The sequence below is a fragment of the Pseudomassariella vexata genome (genome assembly GCF_002105095.1).
Source record: "Pseudomassariella vexata strain CBS 129021 chromosome Unknown BCR38scaffold_14, whole genome shotgun sequence".
NCBI lineage: Eukaryota > Fungi > Ascomycota > Sordariomycetes > Amphisphaeriales > Pseudomassariaceae > Pseudomassariella > Pseudomassariella vexata.
The window spans coordinates 608,772-631,658 of NW_024467969.1; the positions used below are offsets into that span (position 1 = coordinate 608,772).

A 22,887-nucleotide genomic window follows, 5' to 3' on the forward strand; every position below is an offset into this window, starting at 1 on the left:
GAAACCACCTTTTGACAAGTTAATTGCTCCACTCCCTACCCTGTATATTCTAGTTCTTAACAAGGCCATGTTTCTCTAGCTTTGTGCACTCGAATTCTGCTTAATGCAACAATCCAAGAACCCACGTCCTTAGGACTCGCACACCTTTACGGGTTTACTGTTATCGGACCGGGAGTTTCTACTCCAAGGATGGACTCTGCCTAATCCTAGGACTATCTTGCGTGCAATATGAGAGTAAATCAATGTTATGTATGCTCTTATTTTCTTACGGGTGAAGTTTTCAAGATGGGGTTGGCATTAGGAAGCAACTTAAGGGTGCTTAGTAGAAAGATTCCTGCTGAATCCTGAAAATTTCCCAGAGGTTAAGACATTTCTAAAGAGTCCATTCTAGCGAGAATTATGGCTTTACTAGTACTACTTTGTGTCGAATCCCGAGTATTGGGGGCTGTATTGGTACTATGATGGTGCGTGGGGGACCAATCGGGAATCAGCCCCCGGGGGGTCCCTAGATACTACAATGCGGGCGTGCCTGGCTTGTACCCTACATACCTGACGCCACACTCACCCATACTTTGTCCCTAAAATCCGTCTGGAATATCCATATCTTCCGCATGTGAAATGATTATAGAACGAAACCGAAAAACGTGAAGCCTACTCCAACTGCATTAAAACCACGCGCCTCTAACCCCATGATTCTTCTACCAAGAGCCTGAGCAACGCGCATCAACCCCTAAATCTCACTCCCTGTGCCTATTCTTAGGCCCCCCGCCCCGCCCCTTTCTTTTTCCTCTCCTCAAGCCCTGGTCACATCGCTTCCCGATTCGATGGATTCCCTTTTCCACTGAACCAAGAAAGGTAGAAGGCCCATGGAGGGCCCCGAAGAAACCCAAGCAGTCGGGCCTATATGTCTTGATCCCAATGATGCTGGCACCTTTATCCTGGAACAGCTTCCACCCTTCGTAGAGATCTAATTTTCGGTTCCCAACACGTGACGTTGAAAATCCCGTAGAGGCTGAACGAAGTGTGCCAGAAACTAAGTCGTCCAGACATCGTCAAATACGGAAAATTTAATGTTGCTATGCCAAATTCTGTAGTAGTATAGGATAGTATCGAACTAACTTGCAATCAGGCAATTTACGTTAACGCCTCGACAAGTCAGAAAGAGTTATAACAGTATTAGTAGTAAATGACTATGCGCAGTTAGGAGGCAGCCAGCAGCAACTTCCTCTCGAAAGACACAATACGTTATTAACTATAGTAAGTCGAGCCTGTACGACAGATAATCATACTCATTATACAGGCAAGCCAAGTCCAGAATGATATCATAGACCGCCCGCTATCTTCTGCGGTACAATTGAGAGCTGTATAAAACCCATGGAGCTTGTGTATTTTTTCGTGTATAGTTCACTGGTTCATGAGCTAGGTATTGCCTCTTCGCCAGAAGATTTGTGTCGATGGGATCCAAGGAGCAGTATAAATTCCTCTTCAGAAATGCTGTGTATAGTTTTTGCAAGCTAAAAAAGAGAAAGTATAACCGGTGCCAGGGCTTGTCTAAGTCAGACGTGCCGGTCTTCGAGTCTCGGGGATAGCAACGCCTATAAAGCAATTGCTATTCACTTGGTCAAAGCCGTTGGGGTTCCTCAGGTGTTCCAGGTTTCCGGAGTCATATACCTGTACTCCGTGATAGAGCATCTTTTCTGAAGTGACCTTCCGCGTGCATTCGGCCAAAAATGTCCCACACATTTTCGACGAGACTGGTCACGAAGATACTGAATCAAGTACTCCGAGATTGAATTATACCCCAACTTGACGAAGTTGTGCATCTGTGAAATCTCTACCTTCTAGGCCTTCTAGATTATACAGCGCTGTCTCTAGGTTATCACAATCGTCCAATCTGTTGATGGGTCTTGCTGTGTCGAGCAACGTCATCCATGCGTGGGCTACGTGCCGCCTTTGGTTGGAACTCTGCTTGCCGTTCAATATAAGCCTATGTAGCTGCATAATGATACCAAAGACTAGATCGACTTCCCAACGATAGGCATCTTCAATAGAGGCCATAATACAAACGAAAAAGGCCCTCGACATCCTTTGGCATTGTCTGAACGCGCTCTCGGAGTTTCTTGTGTTGGTCCCTGTTGGTCAACTCCTTTTAATCGATTTCATGACCACAATCACCCAGAGGGAAATACGTTGGTCACGCTCGATGACGTCTGAAGCAAGATTACCCAAATATACATCTTACTTCCTCAACCGGCGTCCGACGTACTTATCGATGTTACTCGCGGTCTGTGTTGCTGGCGTGTCCGACCGTGAAATGATGTATTAGACGCCATACTACTTATTTGAAGTTGTCCCGAGGACTGGTGCTGAGCAATGGGTGCATTATATTATGGATGTGGCCTTGGTGGATGCAGCCATGCGAAAGAGCAACCATTCCAAGCTCGCTGTACACACCAGGCTGTAGGACTCTCACTTATGTAGCAGCCTAAAGGCCCTGAGTAAAAGTGAGCTCTCTTCCCTCACTGCTACTTTCTATACATTGAAGACGTCGCACTGGGTGGAGTCTGCAGGGAGATTCCATCTTCTCCGAATACAATGTGTCTGCATTCGGATCATAACGAATGTCCAAGATATCTTGAAAGATAATTAGAAGGATGGGTCCGAACTGAGCGGTCCACTGATTAAGTACAGCTTCTTGAGTCAGACCACCTCTGATAAGCGCGCAACCGAACTTCCACATCAGTTTCATGAGGTTAAACACCACAGCGTGACCAGCTACCGAGTTGAAATAATTTACAGGTTTTTGACTCCTCAATAATTGATCTGTTCCGAAGTGTTCGGAGCTTATTTTCGACTTTAGGTGCAAGCTGCTGCCATTGCTTGCGGTCAATGGGAACCGCTGTTCATTGGACGACGAGGGTGGGATGCCGAGATCGACCATCGAAGCCGTCGTTCAATTTGTCATGTTTCCAAATAACGCGTAAAGACTCGTCGCTGGTGATACTACAGGTGCTAGTGGATGCCGTTTGATGAATCCGTACATCTCGGACCGGAGGTACATGAGATCGACCTGGTGCCATTCGATCTTAGTCCTCTGATCCCTCCTACCGTCACTTGGGATGCCACGCTTGCCGTGTTTCCCCTTACGTGGCCTTTCCCGGCTAAGGACGAGGACGAGGACTTGGAACTGTTCCTCCTTGGGGATCTCTTGCTTCGAGTCGTGCTGGTGTCCAGCTTTTCGTACCACCCAAGGCCCAAGGAGCCCGAGCCTTTTTTGGGTTTAGACCCGGAGCCGGACCATTATGGAGCTTCTAACCTAGAACGGCGGATCTGGCTATTTGAATTCCTGCTGGAACAAGAAGAGAACGTTCGATTGGATAGCTATCGTAGAACTTTAGCTATAAGTGCTATCTCTGGATAAATGCCATGTTCGCCAGCGCCACACCGGCGAGCTACTCGGGTTTGAAATGAAAAGATGGATTCGTTCACATGGAACGAGGAGCATTAGGAAGAGTGTAGGGTTGGAAGATATGGGCAGATTCCCACAATCTCGAATCATGGGGAATGCGACAACTAAGACGCATGGGGAGTCCCCCAGGATGTTTGGGCCACACATCGTGGATTCACTGTCTCTGGTGCTCCGTTGTTCTTTCCATGACTGCCCGGTCTAGAGGATACTGCAACGTTTAGATCGAGCTGTTCCACTCGTCTTGCGCCGATTATTTTGTCGTCGAACTCGAATGTTGTCGGGCACGTTTTAAAGTTGCTGCAAGCGCACAACTGTACAACTGCAGCTTCACACTTCCAGCTCCCCTGCTTCCCCCAACCCCACATTGAACTCAATCTCATCGATGAACACTTCGCGATAATTATTTTAATTCAATGATTATATTCGTATTTTATTTGTTATTAGTATGGTAGTGAATGTAACGTAGTCGCTAATAGGGCGAACCGACGACGCAGCGTATGTATTTAGTCCAGCCATTAGGGCACGGTTTGATATACGGGAGTACTGGTAGAGGTACCGGGGCTTCGAGCCTACAGCGTATTTAATAATAATAATAATATTTGTTATTATGGCCTTTGAAGGTCACATCCGCTCATGAGTACTCAAGCATGTATCCTGAACTGCAAATCTACTAAATCCAAGCATTCCGCAACAATCAGATACCCAGGTGCGGAGACAGATCTCCCTACCACAGCATCCAAAGAAGCCGTCCGAAGTCCCCTAGAACAGCCAAGCTACCCACTTGTCATAGAAAGAGCTACCAGCATCACCGCCCTTCTCAGCTTTGAGCGCGGCCTTGGCAGCCAAGAACTCTTCTTCCTCGCGATCAATGATGTCCTTGCCCGTGTAGAAATCGCACTCATGGGGTCTGATGCCCTTGCTCTTGGTGTAGAGCTTGTGGCCGCCAATGAGGAGCAGGTAAATCGGGATACCTAAGTATCCCGTGACGAAGTTAGATACATTCTTCGCGCGATAGAAGTCACCAGTGAAAACGTCGTAGTTCTTCGTCAGCGCGATGAGGCAGCACATGAAGAGGGCACCGTAAGAACCCCAGATACCCAGGGGCGCGACGTAGGGCATTTCGGCGTCGGCGAGGTTCTGGGCGCGGCGCGCACGCACGAACCATATGTGCGTCACGAGGATGGAGATCCAGGTCATGAGGCCCAGGATGGTGACCAGGTTGACAAAATAGCCGAAGACCGTCTTGGAGTCGTCGCTGACGTTCATGAAAGCCAGCAAGCCAAACGTGGCCGAGGCTCCAAGTGCGTAGATGGGGACGCCGCGCGCGTCGGTCTTGCGGAAGATGGCGGGGGCGGATCCGTCCGAGGCCAGACCGTACAGGGTGCGGCTGGCGATGTAGAGATCCGAGTTGGACGCGGAGAAGACGAACACAAGGATGCAGGCGTTGACGATGTGGTCGAGGGCATTGATCTTGGCCAGCTTGATGGCAACAACGAAGGGAGAGGCCGAGGCGTTATTGGTGGCTTCTGTGGTGGCAAAGACCAGGTCGGGTGAGTTGTAGGGCACGCACATGCCGATCAGCAGCACACTGAGGCAGTAAAAGATGAGGATTCGATAGAAGGTCAGCTTGATGGCCTTGGGAACCGTCTTGCGGGGGTTCTGCGCCTCCCCGACCGTCACACCAACCAGCTCGGTACCCAGGTAGGCAAAGGTGGCAGTGACCATGGTGGACCAGAAGCCGAGGAACTGGCCAGCCGGCCCTTCCATGATGTAAGGCTTGAACGCACTGTTCCACGAGTCAGAATGGCATTCCCAACGTTTCTGGCAAACTTGGCACTCACCCAGGATCCTTCCAGTATCGGAATCCGCGGCGGTCGTGGTCAGGCGCACCACCAAGGGCAATGCACAGAGACAAAATAATGATGCCGACGATGGTGATGACCTTGAAACTCGACAGCCAGAACTCGAACTCGCCAAAGAATCTGATGCCGAAATAGTTGATGCAGACAATCACTACCAAAAATATGGCAATCCATACTCCTGGATTGACTTTATCGCGAGGTAACCAGTACTGAATGACAAGCGAGGCGGCGGTAAGTTGATTCGGGGTAACGATGATGTATTTAAACCAATATCTGTTTTGAAACCATCATGTTAGTCTAGGCAGTCCCAGCAGTTTTTGAAACGAAGATGGTGAATACGCCTACAAGCGCAACAACGTGCAGAGAGAGTTTATCGGATCTGGGGGAAGCCACCCGAGTTCAACATGTGAGAAGAAACCACATCAAGCAGCGACATGCTAGGCGGAAAATAAAAATAAAAATAAAATGCTCACGTCCAACCCAGCGCAAAGCCCAAACTCGGATCGCAAAACCGGGACGCATAACCCGTAAACCCAGACGACATGGGCAACCAAGCGGCCATCTCGCCCAGCGCCGCCATGACGAGGAATACGACAAACCCGACAACGGTATAAGAGATCAAGATGGATCCCGGCCCGGCCTGCGCAAGCGCCTTGCCCGTGCCGATGATGAGACCCGTTCCAATGGCACCACCGATGGCAATCATAGTGATGTGGCGGGCTTTCAGACCGCGGTGCAGCGCCGTCTCGGGCGCCGTCTCGAGGCCGCGGATCTGGCCGTCGGGGCCGAGGACGCCGCCGCCTTCACCGGCATGATGCGACGGCTGGGCCTCGACGTCGGTGAGGCCGTAGGTGCCGTCTTTCTTCTCGCCTGACGACGACGAGGTGCGGCGAAAGACGCTCATGGTGGGCAACGGCTGCTTGCTGTCTCAGTCCGGATTGCACAGGAACTGTTCTGCCCGAACAAGAACAAATAATGGTTTCAAGAAACCAAGATGCCCCAAGCGAGAAGGGGAAGAAAGCGATGCGAAACAGAGCAAGGCTAATGACGATCAGAGCTGAGAAACTGCAATTATTTGCGGCGGCGGGGGGCCAGGTCAATCATATACTCTCACAGATTGCCTCTTCGCAACCTGCCAAGCACCATTGGTACGGGCTGACCGTCTTATCTTTTCCCGAATTCGCCATTGGCAATATTCGCGGTGCTTAGCCAGGCGCAAGCATGCATCAGCTTGCTAACAACGTTCTGTCGGTATCACTGCCAAGACCTGGCCTCCACTCATGCAGATAGGGTGTTCAGCGGCCGTTTTTACCCCAGAAAATGTCTAGTGGTGGGACAAACTGGAACTGAGACCGTACTGTTTACCGGTTACTGAAGAGAAAAAGCGCAATGAAAAGATTGTGCCCAGGCCACCTTAGGGCGGGAGCTTCTCAATCAGGACCAGACCCGGTGCGGAAGTGCCTCTGGATGGCGTGACAGTGGTCCGCCAAGGGCCGCCAAGAGCACTGGTTTACCGTGTCCCTGTCTCGATGACAGGTTGCTGACGTTGCTGGCCAATGGCCATCGTTCCGGACATCGGGAACGCCAGGGATGTTAACATGTTGCTGGTAGCACAAACGTAAAACTCATAAATAAAATGGCGTGTCTCGGTGTCCTGTCATTATCTATGTATGTTAGTGATTTGGGACTTGCCGATAAGAGAGACTGCCTAGAACTCTGGGTCCTGTGGGCTGCGACGTACTTGCCGGGGTTGAGACTGCCCACTTTCATCTCATGGGAGCGGAAACTGACTCGGCATGAACACATCCTGCTTTCTGGTGATTATTACTTCTTGGCATTAACCATGTATAGCCAGTCACCTACTCGCATCCAAACTAATCTGTAAGCGCAGATTCTAACCTAGAAGTTTTCTAGCGTTGCGTGGCAGCCTCAGTTAGTGCCGCTGGAGGCGTTCATACCAGTGGTTAGTATGTGCCGATGTCATATGGTGTACGTCGACGACGTGCTGCGTGTCTGGTCATTTCAATGCCAGATACGGATTATGCCAGTTATTCATTTTCAATCCATTCAGGTATTGTATCTCACGCCTGAACCAACGCCAGCCAACCGCCGTCTCAATGCAATATGTGCCAACAAGCTTTTTATGTGTCCCTTCTCTGTCCAGCGTCGCACAATGACTTTAAATTACATAACCCACTGCACATGCTCAGCTCAAGCGGCTACCCTAGTGGAACAGAATCGTGTTAGTGGTTGGCTGCTGTGTTGCACAAGCTTCGCTTTCATACTGTGGGGTTGGAAATGTCAGCATCAGCCCAAGACCAAAATCAATACCGAATGCGGGCCCGCTATTGAGGCGCAGCACGGGGAAGCATCGACATACCTCGAGAAATCCAGTCGCAATTATGATAACCATGAAAGCTTCCGCCAATTCCTGTATGTTCTCCTCCAGCCCGCCGTCCACTCTACCAGGCCCGGCTCCAATCCCAGCCGACCGTTTGAGGACGTGCATGACCAGCAGCCTGTGCTCGGTCAAGAAACGCCTGCCCTGCGCGACGTTGTGGGAACCACGGCTGACAATAGCGGCCCCGATTATGCGGGTGACCTTGATGAGCAGGGTATAGTGGTGTGCCAGGGCTTTCGCGTCCATCGCATTCACTTGCAGCTCGGGATCGGCTGAGAAGAGCCCGGAAAGATCGATAGCGCGGAATAAGTTAGCGTGCAGTACATTCTTGGCGCCGTCGCGCGTCTGGCACAGTTGCAACAGAAGGGCGAGCTTGGCATCTTGATAGTGCTGCTGGTCCGGGGCTGCTGCGACGTCAGATCTGGTTACCGAGGTTTTATTTGTCCAACCACGCTATACTTACCGGATTGGCTGACCGTGATCCACTCTTCCATGATATTGCGCAGCGAGTCGACTAGGACGCCGATAAAGTTGAGCCTGTTCAGTGTCTCCACGACGTAAGGGTTGTTCTCGTGCCTGCCTAGGTTGACCAGAGTGCCCAGCAGGGTCAGCGCTGCCGTCTGGCAGGCCCCATCGCCGCCGCCAGCATCATCACAAACGACGTTGATGAGCCTTTCGCCAAACACCTGAACTGTCTTGGCCGTTTTGTGGCGACCGGACAAGATCCCCTGGCCGTGATCCACCAGCGCCGTGATATACCGATAGGAAATGCTGTAGTAAATGGCACGAAGTTGAGGACGACCGGTCCACTTTGCGATGGCCTGAAGGCATGCCTGGAAGAGCTGGAAGAGCTTGTCGCTGATCAGACTGCCGATCGAACGAGCTTGCTTGTCAGTCATGTCCATGGAGCTGAAGTCGAGACTGAAGAGCAGGACCTTGGCTAGCTTGGCTAGTTCGTAGGCCGCGCTAACATTGTCCGAGCCATATATCTCTAAGCTGGGCAGAATGGCCTGCAATGCTTGGAGGATGAAGGAGATCCGGTTGGTGCCTTTAAAGTCATTGGAGTCGGTCATTACCATCAGCAAAGTTGTCCACGCCTTCAGAATCTTGTGGCTGGAGGAGTTGACCTGCGTGAGGCGGTTGAGGTAGGCTGCATATATCTTCACATGATCCGCCTCTACATCTGCAGGTAGGGGTTCCTGCTGAGATACAAGAGTACCCGGTGGCTGATTTTGGTTTCGCTTCAACAGTAGAATCTCGTTTACCTTGCCCAAGTTGTACACCAGGTTCGAGTCGTCATCCTCTTCAAGGCACACCCGCATGTCGAGATCTCGATATACGTTAAGTTCCGGCGGCATCGTCGCAAATAGATCTTCCTGAGGCAGAAAATCTTGGAGCTCAAATATGGAGGGGATGGTCATCGTCTCGCCACCGTCTATTAACACTTGGCCGGTGAGGGCATCAAAGATGCGCCGCTTCAAAGCAGGGGTATGACTCTGCGTAACACTGCAAAGCTCGTGCGTGATGTACTCCAAAGCCATGGACCTCATAGATAGGTATTCGACATAGCCCTGTGCTGCTGGTGTGGTCAAGAAGTCGGGACCATTAGGCTCAAACCCATCCCATATTGAGGACGGCTGCATGACCAGGCCTTGCAGTAGCACATGGAAAACGAATTCGTTCTCCCTAAGTTGTTCCAGAACGATGCCGGAAGACAGCGACGAACTCCAAAGCGCGCGTAAAACTCGCATTACCCGGTATTTTAGGTCGATGAGCCATTGTCGCATACCCCCTTCGTCGCTGATGACAAGCTCAACTACTATGCCCAGGAGTGTATGAAACAACGACGCCCCCTGATCAAAAGGGCTCCTGGCCTCAACCCCGAGTGTTTCGGCTTCACACTGAAATCCGAGGAGCAGATGTGCTACAGTAGGTCGATCGGGATTTGCGCGGATGCAAGAGTAGAGGAAGTCGAGGATGTACATCTTCGTTTGGTACCCCGGGGACTCGGTTTTCCGGTATAAATCGAGTGGGCTGCTCATCTCTGAAATGAATGAGCCTGCAATTGCAGTGGCGTTCCCGTTTTCTTCTAGAGCGACAATGGCTTTGTTACGACGCACTTGACGCTCAGGTCCTGTCTGCCAGGCGGATATGATCTTGGGAGAGGTAGATATCTTTTCGAGTAGTTTTAAGCTTGCGAGAGTAAGGTGAGCATGGCCAATGCCACAGTAACTTCCCAGGTTAGCCACCAGGTTCAGACTCGTCATCAAGCCGTCCTCCACAGACGCATATGCGCCATTTGAGGTAGGGATGTAAGTAGATCGACTTTGAGTTCTCGCCTGTGGCTTGACGATTGGTCGAATGAGATCAAGGTATGTGGTCTGTAAGTCGAGTACCTTTGTGATAACTTCGACAGCCCGCAGAATGCTCAGAATCAGGGGCGAGTCAGGAGCAGCAGCACCAACTTCAGCTGGATCTTGGTGAAGAGTGTTCAATAATGCTTTAATCACGTGGCTGTCGAACATCCACTCCATCACACGTACAGATGGATGCAAGGATACATAACTTGCAAGATCTGTGGAAGAGATGGCAGCATCGACGGAAATGCTGGCCTCATTGCCGAATATGATCAGGTCTTCGTTGAAGGTGGAAAGGCAGGTGAGAGCGAACTCGAGGCATCTATATCGTAATATCCTCTGATGCACAACCTCGGAGGCGTCCTGTACTCTCCAGGCAAAAATATGACCAAGTGCAAAGTCGATGTACGGGTCGATGCCAGGGCGTATGCGCGTAGCTGCTCCGAGATCTTCTTGAAAGGGCAGCACATCGTTCAGGGGATATTCTTGAGGAAGACAAGTGAGAGACGCCAGAAGCTCGATGAAGGAACTCGACTCCTCGAAGCGGGAGCTCATTTCCTCAAATAGACCCTCCATATAGTACGAGGGAGGCATAGGATTCGTCGTGGCTGTTCTTCCGGAACTTGCGATGAAGGCACCGCTCAGGCATGAATCCAGGTAGTACCACATGAGTTTGCTTTCGTCAATGCGCTTTCGACACATGAGTGCGCTCAGTGTGTTGAATGCGCATGCCCGGAGACGGGACGGCACAAGGCTACTGATGAGCTGGAATAGCAACACAACTGGATTCGGCTTGTCTTCGCTGAGCAGAAAGATTCGGACCGTCTCACTTTGTGAGGATAGTTTAGTCATCAGCCTGAGATAGCATTCTAACATCATGGCAGACTCGGGCTCGGTCTCAGCCTGCTCACTGCCGAACTTGCCGGTCTTGTAAGCGTGTGTTTGGGCAGGCACCGGCTTCTCTCTGATCTTGTTGGCGAAGAAGTCCAATTCCTTCAAAATCTGGGACCAAGTCAAAGAAAGCGATCGCCTTATCTTCCCAGCCGCATGATGTCCGTCGTCGAGGAGAAACTCATGAGCTGAAGTTGCAGACTCAGAGTCTTCTGAAAGAGACTGAAGCATTTCGCAGAAGGCACTGACAAGCGGCGTAGAAGCTCTGCGAGACGCCCATTGGAGGAAGCCGGCAAGATTGCTCTCCGGGTCGGCCCAGAATGCATCGGCTGCCTCTGGTCGCCCCTCGTAGGAAAACGCGATGATGAGAAGAAATCTCTCCAAATCAAGGTCCTGCTCGTGGGCTTGGTTCAGTTGCCGTTGCTCATCTTCTTCAATGCGGAGCTTCCGGAGAATATCTGGTAGATTTGAAATGAAAGCGTCGATGAAGACCTCCATTTGGCCCATCAGACACGCCTGGAAGAAATCGGAGAAAGGAGGGGTATCGGGGGGAAGCGCCGGTGCCTTCCTCTGGAGCCATTGCCGGATGCCAACTCTGGCTGGTTCTTGCCATTCCGGGGACTTGACATCTGCTGCGACTGCAAGTAACATGTCGAATGCCCCGTCTCTTAGAGCTTCCGTGAACTGTTTCGACCTCTGTCTATCCTCTGCATCGATATCTACGCCCTGCAGAAGTGACCCAGCAGCATCATCCATGTACCATCCACTGTACTCAGCAAGCCACCATGCCCTGACTGAAGCATGTAGGCACGGCAGATTGCGTGAATATTCTTCGGACTGCTGGCAGACGACATCATTAAGCTTTCTGGATGTGTCGAGATCTCCATTGCCCTCAGTTGAACCAAATACCGTGATGAATGCGCCCAAGGGTGGAAACACGTGAACTGAGATTGGTTAGCGTGCCTCCAACATTGAGTGGGATAAACATACCGGTTGCGTAGTCGTATCGTCCAATTTCCTTCAGCGACTTGAAGAAATCGATGAAATCTTGGCTAGTGGCAACACGTCGTTCAATAGCATAGCAGAGAATGACGGACAGAAGCTCGTGTTGTTGGATGAGACTAACACGAGAAAATTCTATGGTTTCGCGAAACTCGGCCTCGCCGGCGTGACCAAGCACGGTGGCACCAGTTACTTGTTCGACAATTTTGTGAAGCCACTCTCTGATATGTTTCATGGCGGCCATACACCTGGGCACAAGCCTCTGTATTTTGGCGGCCGGTCCTTCTCCGAGAATCAGCTCATTCACGTAGGCTGCCAACCAGTCCTCGATTTCTTCTGGCATCTCATCAATCCTCGAAAGCTCGAGGAATAGCCTGATGCAGCTGAGCAGGTATTTTCTTTGTTGATGGAAGCGTATGATGGCACATTCGCGGAGTGAACGACCCAAGACTTGCTCGTCATTCTGCGACTCCAAGACCAGCCTTGATGTTTCAAGCTCGTCCAGGTCGACTTCATCAGCAACCTGTAGAGCGATCTCCTGGAACTCCTTGCTGATTGTGTATTCCTCGTCCGACAAGGTGATCTTGCCCGAGAGCACCGCATCTCGACTCGTTTTGCTTCGTGTGGGCTTATCGAGAAACGCCTTGAACTTGTCTCCCCAGACCTCAAGCAGGGGCCCAATTTCGGCCGGCAGATCGAGACGCTGCTCTTTTGGACGCTCGGTCGCGGCAAGAAGATCGCCATGGAGAGACTGGAGGGCGTCGAGCAGCCCAGTGTCAGCTTCCGCCATTTTTCACAAGTGGGTTCTATCGCATCGTCGCGTATCGTTGGCGGGATAGGAGCAATGACGCCGAGGTCAGGAGGGGTATGTCCGTTTAGATGCGTTCGTTATATGCGCTTGTTTGTTGTTGTTGTTGTTTGCATTTCTAGTTTGGTTGTGTGATTGTTTGGACTGTTTGTGAGGATGCTCCTCAACTGGTTTGAGCCGTCGGGTCGTGTCGAGCTCTCTTTGATCTTTGATGCTGCTGTACGCGCATCTTCAGTGATTGGTCCAGTAAATTTTTGACAGGGTAGCTGAGCTGTCAGGCCGTAGTCAACAAAGAAGCAGGCCTAAAATAGGAAGGTGGTGTAAATTCTGCCGTCCAGGTCTCGGAAATTCAACCTTCGGAAGGTACAAGGCTCTTGGGTCTCAACTCTTCCACTTGTAACTGCCTCGCTCAATGAGATTCGCAACCCCAAAACCGAGACAAGCAACAGTCTGTATATATCCCTTCCTCAGCTTGATTCGCCCTATGCAGCTCGGTGATTTTGTTCAGTTGTTCTCGGTCAGATTCAAACGTGAAGCACCATTTACGAACCCCATATTTCGTCGCGCCAAGTTCAATGTTCGCGACTGATCGTCCAAGCTTCTAGTTCTGGGATGGAAGGCTGGAAGCTGGCATGACTGCGACCCAATGTGTCGCAAAGTCGATGACATTCATTAAATCTGAGGCGGACGAGTTTAGACATTGTGAAGTGACCAATTCCTTCTCCTTTTGGGGAGGGGCACTTTTGCCGGTGTTTCATCCAGTTGGTCTGGAAACCAGTCAACGACATGGCGCCACGAGCTCCCCGTGAAGTCACCCTCGACAATGTGTTATGTCGGTTTTTTTATGCATCCTTATGATACTAGTAGTCTTGACGCTGACATTTCAACAGTATCACTCAAGGGTGGATCTCAAACCGCCCGATCAAATGCTCTAGATGGTAAGGAGGCCCCTGCTTACGAGTACCCGAAATCCAACTTGCTATCTAACTAGAGACCTTCAGACTTGCTGTTTCTCTTTGGGAAAAAGTCTAGAGCCTCTGAACTGTAAGGTTATCTGTAAACAGCAAGCCGAAATCCCTACTAAATAGTTGCAGTTCGAAAATCAAGGACAAGGAATACCACAGCCTCTTAGATGCCGTGTTTCACTGTACCCTCGCTGAAAAGTCGGTGTATTTAAGCAAGACGAAGTGTGGGACCAAGACAAGTGAGGATAGACTTGCAAAGTGTGGCAAGGCATTGCAGTCGGTCATCGAGAATGGAGCCCAAAAATTCAAACGAAAAACCTTGTTGGCAGTGGTTGACCATATCATCGAGACACTTCCCGGACCCGACGACGACCTCATAAGCCCCCTCCTGCAAAATTACATCAAAGCCCTCGTTGTTCTAGTCAGCCAGCCTGCTAGGGTTGAGCTTCTTGCGACTTACAATGCTGAGAGCTGGCTGTCGTGTGTCGATTTCACCGTCAAGACCATCACGCAGTATATCGAGAATGGCGACAGAGATTCGGGGCCATCTCGTGCATCCCCGGCGCCAGGAACTACGCAAGCGTTCTCCAATGCTCTCTCCACGCTACGATCGAGCTCGAATTCATCGCTCTCACGCGGTGGGGGTCAGAAACAGAAGCAGAGCACCCGTCTTCAGGATCTGTTTCAATGTCTTCTGTCACTAGTATCAGCTGCCAACGCCCCACTCCTCCAGCGTTCCAAGGACATCTCATCTGTTGTGACACAAGCTCTTCAGCTCCGGTCTCTCAATAAAGAGTCCATACCACTCGGCTTCGCGATACTTCACGTGATATTGGCGTTCGCTCAAACAGACGACAGCGACCACGCAAACTTCCTGACTCGCGAGTTGCTTCCATTGATAAGTTACTGGTGGCCTGACAGAAAAGGTGGACAAGACAATGCCCTGATCAACAGCATACAAACAGAGATTCTCAAGACGTTGTTGAGTATACACCTCGGCCTCGAATGTCTAGTGCGATGCGGAGAGTCGAGTATTCTTGCAGACATCGAGGATCTCTGCGAGTTGCTCTGGACCGAATACTCGAGGCGGGAAGACCGTGCCCAGCTTCAACAAGATGACTTGACATATTCAAGAGTTCCTCGGCACAGCCATTCATTTCACACACATCTTTTTGGCCTTCGGCCCAACAATGTTGAAGCAGAGCGGAAATGGGCCTTTATACAGGTTCTTGCTCTTCTCGAAGGTGTCTTATGGAAGGAATCTCGACCACAGACTACCCCTGTTGATGCAGACGATGAGCAGCCGCGCAAGAAAAGACGCACAACTGAAGGTGCAAGTAGGCTCCGCCAGAAGCTTCGTTCAATCGACCACTCGGTACAGTTTACCGCGATGCAGATAATCCCTTTTTTCATTTCGAATATCACCTTGACGGCCCCAGATATGGCTGAGACTCTGTCCTTGTTGATCGGCTTGACCGGCCATAAAGACGGCAAGCTGGTAACATGGGCATTGATTGCCAGTGCCAGGTGAGGACCAGAGCGTTGCCCTGGAAATAATTTTGACTGACATGCTGGGTAGTCTCGCTCAATCAGGGCTCGCCACTCACGACTCCTTAGTTTCAGCATGGAAACAGCTATGGTATATAGCCGCACGCAATGTGAGCATATCGGGGAACTGTCGCGCATCATGTATTCTCTTGCACTCGATCGTGTCGAACGACCTTTTACCCTACCGTGACATATCAGACGACGTCAACAGCGTCGTCACAGCAGCAGATATCAGCGGCCCTGCCATCGCGGTAGATGCATCGATCATTCTCATGACCACGTTACTTCAACTCAGGAACTATCAACTCCCAAGTGCCAGTTACGCAACGGGCAATCACATTGTACGTTGGCTCTCCCTCAGATGGGATCCCGGTAGGTCGCACTCTGCTCTCACTCATTTCGTTTACAAGACTCCGTTGCACTGACATTAGCAGCCGACATAACCTTCATCTCTTTCCACTCTGCGCATGTTGATCCACTAGAGATAATCAACCTTTTTCGAGTGTCTTGTGGCATACCCCTTTTTATCCCATCGGGGTTTCCACAAGCAATATGCGGCCCCATCTGCGAGTCTTGGAGTTTCCTCCAGGAACGTGCAGACATCGTGCGATATCTTCTGTTACTAGAAGACCGTGAAAATGCGCCGTCGATACGACGTCGTCCGCAAGACTCTAATGCCAAGTCCATTATGCAGGTAACTGAAACCTCCGACTCGAGAGCTACCAGAAAGCTCGTGGCGGAGCTGCTACATCCCAAACTCGAAGAGGTAGGGATTCTGTGCGAAAGTTGGAGTAAACGAGGAGATGGCTCATCTCAGATATCGACTAAAAAGCTTCAAAGTCTCATGTGTTGCCTAATAACTGTGGCTTTCACAGTTCCCCATCTTACCGAGGTAAATTCGACACAATCCCAGAACTTGGAACCGATCTTGTTTGAGGTTTTGAAGGATGGTCTCAGAGCTATCCCGGAGGCACCGGAGAGCCAGTCGCTCTATGAGAGTATCCTCGAAAGCGTTCGACCCTATCTACCGGCGTGTTCTACGGCTCCACTTGAGCGGTTCTTAAAAGATTTGCCCCAACTCGCTCGTCTTTTCTCTGAGATATCGGTGGAATACCGCGAGGACAGAACTAAGCAGCCGTTTCGAGGTGGCGATGACATTATGGATGTGGACGATGATGGCTTTGGTTCTCAGCAGAGCCGGTCCGGCATTGTCTCAAGGTCCTTTGAGATATCCCGGCGGCAATGCTCCATGTTTGACTCAAACTCGTTCTACTCGGACACAGGACAAAGACTTCAACTTCTGGGCGTCTTATGTCAAGATCCAGGGCAGGTGGGCCTCGTGCCGCCGATTTTTCTCGATAGCTTTTTAGCCTCGTCCGACGAAATGTTCCTGTCTTGCCGTAGTTTGATCCAAGAACTTATTGCCGGTGATCTCGTTATCAGCTCCGATGACGCTTCGAGAGTTGTCGAGAAACTGGGGGGCATAATCGGCGCAAGTGCCTTCTCCAGTTGTGAGGTGGCCCTCACTACTTGCATCAATACCATCCAGGGCTTGAAAATGCTGTGGCAGGATGAAAGGAGTGATCTATTAGCGATAGTCGGCGAGCTGTACCACTTTTTCATCACCAAAGCATTCCCAAGCAATATTCTGTCCCCGAAAGTTCAGACTGCACTTTCTCGCCTGCTTCTCGGGCTGACTGAAGTGAACGAGAAGTTCATGGAAGGCCTCAAACTACCCACTACCGTCGAAACCCTCTTCAACTTACTTGAGCAAGGCACCATATCCGTCAAGTTCTTCATCGGCGCCAAACTCCCGAACATTTTTAAGAGGTACATTCTAAAAATGCATGACAAGGTCTTCGTGAACATTCTCAATAGCCTACCCACAGATGCCGGTAATCTCGAGGGGATAGCATTGAGGCTCTTTGTACTTGGTGAGCTAGCTCAGCAGTGGCCGACACTACTACGGCGGTGCATTTATCATATCTTCGAAACACCTGGTAACGTACGCGAGTCAACGAAACATGCGGCATACTGCCTCCGAAAGGTTGCCACCAAACTAGGTCTTGACAGTCCACAACGTCTGTTTGATCTGTTTGCGCCACAACTTCTATATACTTGGCTTGACGAGGAATCAATTGAGAGTATCGCCTATGAGATCTTTGGCTTCTCTGATTTGGAAGAACTTTTGAAGCGTGCACAAGCGGAAGCCGCTGCTCTGATGACCATGCGTGGACAGGACTCGACGGTGGCAGAACTCGCCGAGTCATTACACCAGTCTCCCACCCAACTCATCCGAACCTCTTTCTCAAAGGTTTTTGCCTACAGCATAGCTCACGACATCAGTATGCCCAAGAGTCAGCAAAGCCAAGCGGGAGAAACTCGAATCAGAAAAATGCTTGGTCGGGAGCCCTTTCTGGAAAGTGTCTACATCAACTTCGCGGACATTATCGCCACATTTTTCACCATGGTAGACCAAGACGATCCAATTGAAAGATCTTGGACAAAGGAGGACAATCTTGCGTACGCGGCCGAAATCTTGGATGAGATTAAAAAGTGTGGACATTCCGAAGTTGAGTTACCTGCGAACCAGCAACCGTCTTTCCGCGCCAAATATCTCACAAGGCAGATGGCACTCCTATGCGGCCGTACGGAGTACGAAATGCCCAACATATGGACTCCCGCATTGGTCGTTACAGTTGCCAGGAAACTATTTAACATGATCCACCCCGCGTTAGGAGCTTTACACGCCTGTTCCGTGATTCGAAAAGTTCGTTTGTTGATATGTCTGGCTGGGCCCTTGGCTTGGGACTCGTATCCCCTGGAGATGCTGCTGCATTGTCTGCGCCCGTGGGTTGTCGATTCTGAATGCGCGGATGATGCACTCGGTATGACACAATACCTTTTGGAACACGGATCGGAATCATTGTCTCAGTCTCCCTCATTTTTGGCTGGCTATGCCTTGTCCACCCTGGCTTCCTTAAGGGTATTTTTGGAGTCTAGCCAAGCGAGTACGACCCAGGAAAGCCAGTATAAAGCCACCATGACTAAAGCTCAGAAGTTCCATTCGTGGTTGACAAAGTACCTCGAAGCGTACCAATCCCCCTTATTACAGGATGAACAGCAACTTTCTGCGTTCAAGGCCATCACGCATTCTGCAGCGCGAGTCAGATCTTCTGGGAACGCTGAACGGGGGACACATGAGAGCAATTTATTGCTTGAGATTCTTCGTGATGAAGGCAGCGATCAGCCTCTCCTAAACGACCCATCCCGGAGATTGGCTCTAGAGATGCTCTGCACAGACTTCAGGCTCCCCGCCTCATTTCGAGCGGATGCCGTCAATTCTGATGAGGCAGCCCTGGAACTAGCCACCCCTCTCTGGAAAAGCTCCCACGCCAGGGCCAACAATGAACAATACCTAGTATGGACAGGTCGTGTCATTGGAAGAAGTTTCGCCGCATCAGGCGATATTGATCAAACGCTGCTTCAAGAATCTCATTTGCCGACTCAATACCAGGAGATTTCCGATGAACACAGCTCTGAGCAAGGATTATTGGGTCTGATGCAGTCTCTTACCGCAGCCAGCGATGGGGTTCATGCTGGACTAGCGGAGTCCGCGCTGAGGACCATTGTTTCCGAAGCCGCGGCTCAAGAAGATAATGACTTGTTAGCCGCGTGCCAGAAAGTCTTGACTCCCCAACTGCGTGTGGCTTCGGATTGGAGCCTGTACCGTCCGCCTCCTTCTGACAACGTGCCGGTAGAGTCGGTATCTCTGAGTCTCACTTTCGCTAGCGAGGCAATTGAAAGCCCACAATGGTGTCAACATCTCACGATACACTTGACCCAGTCAGTCCCGGAAAGTATTGTTCTGAGTGCTTTGCCCCAAATCCTCTCGAGCGTCAAAGGTTTCGCAGAGCAGGCGTTTCCATTTATCATTCATCTGGTTCTCCTGTTTGAACATGATGCCCACCAGTCTGCCAAGAAAAAGCTGTCGGCAGTCCTGAATGACTGGTTAGGGCTGGCATCGCCAGAGGCCAAGGACAACGTGAGCCTATTGTTGAATGCGCTTCTCTATCTTAGAACTCGGTGTCTGCCAGGAGAGACCTCAATAGCTGACCGGTCCCAGTGGTTGGATCTTGACTTATCGGTTGCTGCTTCCGCTGCCACGCGATGCGGTATGTTTAAAACCGCATTGCTGTTCGTGGAGTCAGCTGAATCGGAAGGGTCAGGCAGTTCTCGTCGTTCTTCGACCGTCCGAGCTCAGGAATCTACGGACGTCCTTTTGGACATTTTCGAGAATATCGATGACCCTGATGCCTATTATGGCCTGCACACCAACGCAAGCCTTCGCAATGTCCTCGCGCGACTTGAATATGAGAAAGACTCTCACAAGAGTCTGGCCTTTCGTGGGGCCCAATATGACAGTCATGTCCGCAGAAGAGACCCAGCTTCCAACGCAGACAGCCAATCACTAGTTGGAACACTGAATAGCCTCGGTCTTTCGGGGCTATCGCACTCGCTGCAAACGCAACAAACTGTGGATGGAGCATATGCTTCCGTTGACCACACCTTCGTCAATGCGCGGAGACTAGAAATCTGGAACTTGCCTGTCCCGGCGTCCACAATTGACCCTTCCGTGACACTCTACAAGGCTTACCAGGGCTGTCACCAAGCGAACACGCTTGAAGATGCCCGCTCGGCCATTCACAATGGCCTCAGTCGAGCCATGCAGAATCTTGTCAAGCGCGACATCAGTACAGCAAGCATCAGGCAGAATATGGGAACACTAGCCGCTTTGACAGAATTGGATGATGTGCTGAACATATCGAATTCTGCCGAGCTCGACAACATGCTGACGACTTTTGAAGAGCGATCCAAATGGATGAAGCGCGGGAGGTGAGTCTGTCATAGGTCATTCGATGGAAGGCCTCACTAACCAGAACAAGATACGCAGATGTTCGCCACATTCTCTCATGTAGGGAAACAACGTTAAGCATACTAGGCCATAATCTCCAGGTCCGTGCCATGGGCGATGTGAACCAGCCCAACACCAGACTGGTGGAAGTCAAGTCAATGCTGCTATCATCCACCGTCTACCGATTCCATCAAGCAACTCAAGAGTCGCTCAATATCGCAACTGCTCTGAACGACCTGATCTCGCCGAGCTACAAACTTGGCCTGAACATCGACGCAGCCGCAAAGCTCGAAGCGGCCAATTCCTTGTGGGATCATGGCGAGATGTCTTCGTCAATTCGCATGCTTCAGAGCATCGATGATGACTCTGACCTCAAAAACCAGACGATTCCCGTCAGGCGGAGCGATCTCCTGGCCAAGATTGGATATCAGGTCTCGGTCGCAAGGCTGGAAAAACCAGACAGTATTCAGAAGAACTACCTCCAGCCAGCTCTGAAAGAGCTGGGGGGCAAGTCAGATGGCCAAGAAGCAGGAAAGGTATACCACCAGTTTGCCATGTTCTGCGATGAGCAGCTTCAAAACCCTGACGGGCTTGAAGATCTTGCTCGTCTGCAGCATCTTCGGCAAGGAAAGAGCGACGAAGTTACCCAACTGAAGGGTCTCATTTCCAGCACGAGGGATTCTCAGACCAAGGGGCGTTATCAGAATCACCTCGCGAAGGCCAAGCAGTGGCTTGACCTCGACGAACAAGAGCTACGCCGCGTTGAGCAAAGCCGCAGTGAGTTCGTTCGTCTAAGCTTGGAGAATTATCTTCTGTCCCTCAGTGTCTCGAATGAACACAATAATGATGCACTTCGATTTGCAGCTCTCTGGCTTGAGCGTTCTGGAGAAGACTTTCTCAACGAGGCCGTCAAAAAATACATCGACAAGGTGCCAACCCGGAAGTTCGCGCCGCTGATGAATCAGCTTACCTCCCGTCTTCTTGACCAGGCCAGCCTTTTCCAGAGGGTACTAATAGACCTGGTGTACCGGATATGTGTAGACCATCCATACCACGGTATGTACCAAATTTGGTCAGGTACAAGATCTCGCATGAATAAGGACGACGATGTGGCAGTACTCAGACAGAAAGCAACAACCGAGGTCTCCAAAAAGCTCCAACAGAACGAGGCGGTATCGAAGATATGGTTATCAATCGATAGGACTAGCAAGGCATACCACACCCTGGCTGTTGACCGAGATTCGCGCTATAAGGCAGGGCAGAAGATCGCCATTAAAGACTCGGGTGCTGGTGTAGCGCTGATCAACTCGCTGGCCAAATATCGGATTCCCCCTCCCACGTTGCAGATGGAGCTCTCGGCCAACCGAGACTATTCGCGAGTTCCATACGTGATCAAAATTGAGCCCAATATGACGATAGCATCGGGCGTGAGCGCCCCCAAGATTATCACTCTGGTTGGGAACAATGGCGAACGATTCAAACAACTCGTCAAAGGCGGAAACGATGATCTCCGCCAGGATGCTATCATGGAACAAGTTTTCTTGGCTGTGTCATCGGTCTTGAAGCTGCACCGATCAACGCAGCAACGCAATCTCGGCATCCGGACTTACAAAGTGTTACCGTTGACGGCTTCATCTGGCATCATTGAGTTTGTTCCGAACACGATTCCGCTTCATGAGTACCTCATGCCAGCACACGAGCGCTATCATCCCAAAGATCTCAAGGGGAATAATTGCCGAAAGGAAATATCAAATGTGCAGAATAAGTCTGTGGAAACAAGGTTGGCCACCTTCAAGAAAGTCACCGACCGGTTCAAGCCTGTCATGCGGTACTTTTTCACCGAGTACTTTGTCGATCCAGACGAGTGGTATACCAAACGAACAGCATATACGCGCACCACCGCGGCAATCTCGATCCTCGGCCATGTCCTCGGCTTAGGCGACCGCCACGGGCACAACATTCTGCTAGATTCGCACACAGGCGAAGTCGTGCATATAGATCTGGGAGTGGCATTCGAGATGGGCCGCGTTCTCCCAGTCCCCGAGCTTGTCCCCTTCCGCCTCACGCGTGATATTATCGATGGTATGGGCATTACGCGGACGGAGGGTGTGTTCCGTCGCTGCTGTGAGTTCACGCTTGATGCTCTGCGTGAGGAGACATACTCCATCATGACCATCCTCGACGTTCTACGGTACGATCCACTGTACTCGTGGTCCATGAGCCCTGTACGCATGGCGAGATTGCAAGACACGCGACAAAACGATGAACCCGGGGCCGGCGGGCCTACGGAAAGCGAGCTAGATCCTAGGAGGAAGCGGGGAACTGGTAATGGAGGAAGTGTGGTGAATGAGCCGAGTGAGGCCGACCGTGCGCTCGAGGTGGTGCGGAAGAAGCTGAGCAAGACGCTGAGTGTCACTGCGACGGTGAACGACTTGATCAACCAGGCGACGGATGAAAGGAACCTGGCGGTGCTGTATTCTGGTAAGTCCTTGCTCTCGCTTACCAAACTGATTCGGAACGTGTACTGATTGAACTTTGAACAGGTTGGGCTGCATATGCTTGAAGACGTTACACAATACCCGTGTACAATACAAATTTCATACACTTGCTGGGTTGGCTATTCCTTGGACATCTATATCATTAGCTACTCGTCGAGAGAAGTACTCTTT

At 50.9% G+C, this 22,887-nt stretch overlaps 3 protein-coding genes across 3 annotated transcripts; 1 reads left to right on the forward strand and 2 right to left on the reverse strand.

The window, feature by feature from the left end:
- Positions 1-4,061: 4,061 nt before the first annotated feature.
- BCR38DRAFT_445933 (dicarboxylic amino acid permease) lies at positions 4,062-6,728 on the reverse strand. The gene is made up of 3 exons (XM_040861059.1): positions 5,805-6,728; positions 5,311-5,604; positions 4,062-5,255 (listed from the first exon to the last, which is right to left on the reverse strand). The coding sequence occupies exons 1-3, from the start codon at positions 6,233-6,235 to the stop codon at positions 4,229-4,231; spliced, it is 1,752 nt and encodes a 583-aa protein (XP_040711911.1). The 5' UTR covers positions 6,236-6,728; the 3' UTR covers positions 4,062-4,228.
- An 827-nt stretch (positions 6,729-7,555) lies between these two features.
- Positions 7,556-12,772, reverse strand: BCR38DRAFT_488954 (nucleoporin Nup186/Nup192/Nup205; the record flags this gene model as incomplete). Its single annotated transcript, XM_040864345.1, has 4 exons — positions 7,556-7,615; positions 7,712-8,136; positions 8,196-11,924; positions 11,971-12,772. 4 exons carry the CDS (start codon positions 12,770-12,772, stop codon positions 7,556-7,558), a joined length of 5,016 nt encoding a protein of 1,671 aa, XP_040711912.1.
- A 416-nt stretch (positions 12,773-13,188) lies between these two features.
- On the forward strand, positions 13,189-22,882 carry BCR38DRAFT_477485 (uncharacterized protein). Its single transcript, XM_040863074.1, has 7 exons — positions 13,189-13,728; positions 13,792-13,834; positions 13,885-15,282; positions 15,335-15,675; positions 15,738-20,199; positions 20,250-22,699; positions 22,762-22,882. The coding sequence occupies exons 1-7, from the start codon at positions 13,614-13,616 to the stop codon at positions 22,779-22,781; spliced, it is 8,829 nt and encodes a 2,942-aa protein (XP_040711913.1). The 5' UTR covers positions 13,189-13,613; the 3' UTR covers positions 22,782-22,882.
- Positions 22,883-22,887: the final 5 nt, after the last annotated feature.

Excerpts from the sequence above, each read along its gene's own strand:
- BCR38DRAFT_445933 (XM_040861059.1), bottom strand. The coding sequence starts at position 6,235 with ATGAGCGTCTTTCGCCGCACCTCGTCGTCGTCAGGCGAGAAGAAAGAC. Across the intron at positions 5,605-5,804 it reads GGCTTTGCGCTGGGTTGGAC|ATATTGGTTTAAATACATCA; the intron begins GTGAGCATTTTA and ends GTTTCAAAACAG. Across the intron at positions 5,256-5,310 it reads CGATACTGGAAGGATCCTGG|TGCGTTCAAGCCTTACATCA; the intron begins GTGAGTGCCAAG and ends CTCGTGGAACAG.
- BCR38DRAFT_477485 (XM_040863074.1), top strand. The coding sequence starts at position 13,614 with ATGTGTTATGTCGGTTTTTTTATGCATCCTTATGATACTAGTAGTCTT. Across the intron at positions 13,835-13,884 it reads AAGTCTAGAGCCTCTGAACT|TTCGAAAATCAAGGACAAGG; the intron begins GTAAGGTTATCT and ends AAATAGTTGCAG. Across the intron at positions 15,283-15,334 it reads GCATTGATTGCCAGTGCCAG|TCTCGCTCAATCAGGGCTCG; the intron begins GTGAGGACCAGA and ends CATGCTGGGTAG.